Source organism: Myotis lucifugus, unplaced genomic scaffold (assembly GCF_000147115.1).
Source record: "Myotis lucifugus unplaced genomic scaffold, Myoluc2.0 scaffold_493, whole genome shotgun sequence".
NCBI classification, from domain to species: domain Eukaryota; kingdom Metazoa; phylum Chordata; class Mammalia; order Chiroptera; family Vespertilionidae; genus Myotis; species Myotis lucifugus.
This window is the reverse complement of record NW_005871541.1, coordinates 285,917-289,744: the sequence shown is the minus strand read 5'-3', so window position 1 is coordinate 289,744 and position 3,828 is coordinate 285,917. Positions and strand designations below refer to the sequence as shown.

Here is a 3,828-nt window from a genome sequence, read left to right as displayed (position 1 = left end):
TTTACTGTCTACAGTGGAGTCTGTAGGGTGAGGGGTGCTTACATTATCCATGGGGTACATAGCTCACTCTGCTAATAACTGTTACCAGTATTTATGGCATACTTATTTCACCTCCCAGATTTCTCACAACAACCTGGTTATGTAGGCTCTTTTAATATCCCCATTTTACAGATGAGGAAGCTAAGGCTCACAGAGGTTCACTGGCTCTCTGTCACAGACAGGAAGTAGCAGAGTTGGGGTTGCAACCCAGGTCTCTGACTTGATGGTGGGAGGGCAGGGGTCACTAAGGCTATTGTCTTTGAAACTTTGCATTATCTTTATCCAAGGGTGGAGGGCAGTGAAGGTGGTAGTAAGGCTTCAGAGTGATGGTTTCCAATCGAATAGATCTGGATTTGAATTCCGGCTCCAACACTTCATGACTGAAGGACTTTGGCAGACTTCCCCATCTGGGCCTCACTTTCTTAAGAGTTCATGCTTTTAACCACTATACCAACTATTTCACTACCTCACTTTCTTAATCTGTAAATGGGTATAACAATAGTAATTCTCCTTTTTGGGCTTTTGTAAGGATTAAATGAATGAGATGATGCCCTGGACAGTGCTTGGCCTAGCGCCTGGCACATTATGAGCGCTAGGAATTTGGGAGCAGTTATAACAATGATGATGATGATGATTGCAGGACCACACTGCTCCCAGAAGGTTACAATATCCGTGGGGGAGCTGCAGTGTCAGTAGTCAAGGTTACATAATTAATTCACCAGGGGGTTGATGCTTCCCGGGACTCCTTGATCTCCCCAGGGAAGAGGCCTGAGGCTTCTACTGAGGCACTGGTGAGGGACTTCCTGCTGTAAGGCAGCTAGGAACTCAGCAAGGAGGCTGGACTTGAAGCCCTAAGAACCCAGAGCTGACCCTGCAGGCCTCCCCTCCCAGTAGCCTCTCTCTCCCTGCCCCTCTTCTGGGTTTCAGCCTCTTTGAACACCCCTCCCCCATAACCCCATCCTCTGGTACCTCAGAGTCTTTTTTGAGACTCTGCTTCCAGGCTCGGCCTGTGAGTATTGCTCTATTTGCCCTTTCCCCGTTGGTGGCTCCGCTAGCCATCTGATCAGCGCTGATTTCCTGTCTCCCGAAGCCGCAGGCTCCTTCCATCCCTCCCAGCTTCGGAGCACTGACTTCACACTGCCCTACACGCTGGCCTTCATCCTTAAGCCCTGCCTTCCTCTCTCTTAGCGACCCCCCAGTGCCCCTTGGGAGCACATTTGTTCGGACTTCGGTCGCCCCCTCATATCCTGGCCCCACCACCGGAACCCTCTGCCCTGGTGGTGGAGGTGGGGGTACCTCCGGTGTTGGCCGGTCCCCTGGACAGCTGCAGCTTGGGGATGGTGTGGGGAGCTCCCCAATGCATTCTCTTTGGTCACTTCCTCCCCAGCTGGGATTGGGGCTATCTAGAAGGCCAAGACCCCCATGCCCGGAGGAGCGAAGGGCACAGCCGCCTCCTCATTTCCGATGCTGGGAAATGCTTTCCACCCATTCCACCCCACCCCTGGACAGCTGCCCCCATTCAGACTCAGGGTTGGGAGGGCAGGGGGTAAAGCTAGGCTGGGAAATGTGATCTTGATCATCTTCCGAGGTCTGACCCCCCCACCCCTCAGCAGAGAAGATTCTGTCTCCTCCCAAAGGTCCACGCCTCCTCCCGACAAAAGTTGCTGACCCTCCCCTAGAAGGTACCCCGCCTCCCCTCTTACAGGCTTCCCAAAAGACAATCTGGATCCCGCAGTGGGCAGGAGAGGAGGGGAGGCAGGTCCCGAGTGCCGAGGACTTAAGTTATCTGCAGACTCGGAGTCTCCGAGAAAGGTCATGACCCCTGAGACCCCGTTCCACCACCAACCCCCACCTTCCTTCCTCCCCCGTTGCGCGGCCCCTTTAAGCTCAGAGCCGGCGAGTCCTCAGTGGCTGTACGCCGGCAAGAGTGTGTGTGAGTGCGCCGGGAGGGGGCGGGCGCAGTGTCTCCATGGCGACGCGGCGGTGACGTCGCCGGCCCGGGGGCGTGGGCGTCCCGGCCCCGGAGTGCGATATTAACCCGGGAGGCGGCGGCGGGGAGGGGAGAGGCTCTGAGAGGCGAGGCCGGGTGAAACGGCGAGGGCGGCCCGACCGGCGCGGGACGGGACGGGGCAGCGCGGGCCCCGGGAGCTGCGGCCCGGAGTCGGGGTGCCTTGCCCCGGGGCCCCCCAGCATGAAGACCCCGGCAGACACAGGTGGGGGCGGGGGCAGCACGTGTGGGGGAGACTTGTTGCCCCGGGAAACCAGGCGGAGAAACTTTGGTGGGGGGCTGAGGGGTTGTGGAGGAGCCCGAGTGATCCTCAGTTCCGGGGGACCCCCAAGCACGCGAGACCTGTTGCATCTCACGGCGCGAGCGGGGGGGTGCTGCATGGGACCCCCAATTTCTGGTTCCGGGCGGAGTGGTTTGGGTGCTGCGAGTCTTGGTCCTCTCCCTGCCTGGACACCGAAAGCTCGGTTCTCCCCCACTCCCGGGATAAAGGGGGTGGCGGGGTCCCACCCCGCCGTTATGTCACGTTGCACTCCGGGGGCCGGGACGTGTGCGGGGCGTGGGGGGGCTGTCCACGGGGCCCGCTGTCCCCGGTTCCGTGCCGCGCGGTCCGGCCGGTGACCTTCACTGCGGTGCGCGCCCTGCATCGGCTCGGAGGGGGACCGGAGGCGGCTTTGGGGAGGAGGGCGTGAGTGAGCACCGGGGCTCGGGGTCCGGGCGGCGCTGCCCTTCCCCCGCCCGTCTCCGCCGGCTCCTCACTCCCCCGCCCGCGCGGAGTCGCAAAGTTCCCAAAGCGCAGCCCGAACGTTCGAAAAAGGAACTTTTTGTTTCCGACCTTAGAACGCGCGGCTTTAAGGTGGCCCAGGGGAGACCCGGGTGCCTCCTTCCCGCCCGGCCGGGGCCGGGGGTTGAGCAGGGCCGGGGAGGTGGGGTGGCCGCGGCGGCTCCCCCCTCGTCCCCCCTTCCGCACCCAGCTCTTCTCTTTCAACCGGCCGTCTTTCCCCTCCGCCCCCCTCTTCTCCGCCAACTTGCTCCTCCTTAAGGGGCCGAGGTTCCCCTCCCCCGCTCGGCCGGCGGGCGGGGGGCCGCGGGGATTAGCCCCCCTCCCGCTCGGACTTTCCCCCCTCCCCAGCCCTCCCTCGCCGCCCCCGGGCTCCGGGGGCTGGACTTTGCGCCGGGGCGCGCTGGGGGGGGCTAGGTGCACAGGGTCCGCCCCTCTGGTAGGGGCTCACCCCATCCTGCTGCTTTGCCCAGCCTGACACACCAGGCATAGGAGTGCTGAGCGGAGTATCACATCAGGTTAGCTTAGGGACAGTCGTGGGAGCACTGGGCCTGCCGTCCACTGAGTGGGCAGTGGTGCCGGAAGACATGGGTCTGCCTGAGTCACAGGTGAGCTTGAATCTAGTGCTCAACATACACACTTTTCACACAACATGGTTCCCAAATGTAAGACAGCCGCCTCAATGCATGCTCACCCAAAGTCACAGCACCTGTCCCCACCCTGGTGGGGACACCAGCTGGTGGGACTTAATGAGAGAGAGTTTGTCAGTCTCCAGCATGGTACCTTCTTTTAATTTTTTAAAACATATTTTTATTGATTTTAGAAAGGAAGAGAGAGATAGAAACATCAATGATGAGAAAGACTCATTGATAAGCTTCCTCCTGCACACCCGCTACTGGGAGTCGAGCCTGAAACCTGGGCATATGCCCTGACCAGGAATTGAACTGTGACTTCCTGGTTCATAGGTTGATGTTCAACCACTGAGCCAAGTCAGCCTGGCCAG

At 60.1% G+C, this 3,828-nt stretch overlaps 1 protein-coding gene across 1 annotated transcript in view; it reads left to right on the top strand.

Moving 5' to 3' along the window:
* The first annotated feature begins 2,070 nt into the window (after positions 1–2,070).
* Positions 2,071–3,828, top strand: part of ERF (ETS2 repressor factor) — a 7,599-nt gene continuing 5,841 nt past the window's right edge. The window contains exon 1 of the mRNA XM_006103586.3: positions 2,071–2,252. Within this exon, the coding sequence (XP_006103648.1) occupies positions 2,231–2,252 (22 nt within the window). The 5' untranslated portion in view covers positions 2,071–2,230. The remainder of the gene's footprint in view (positions 2,253–3,828) is intronic.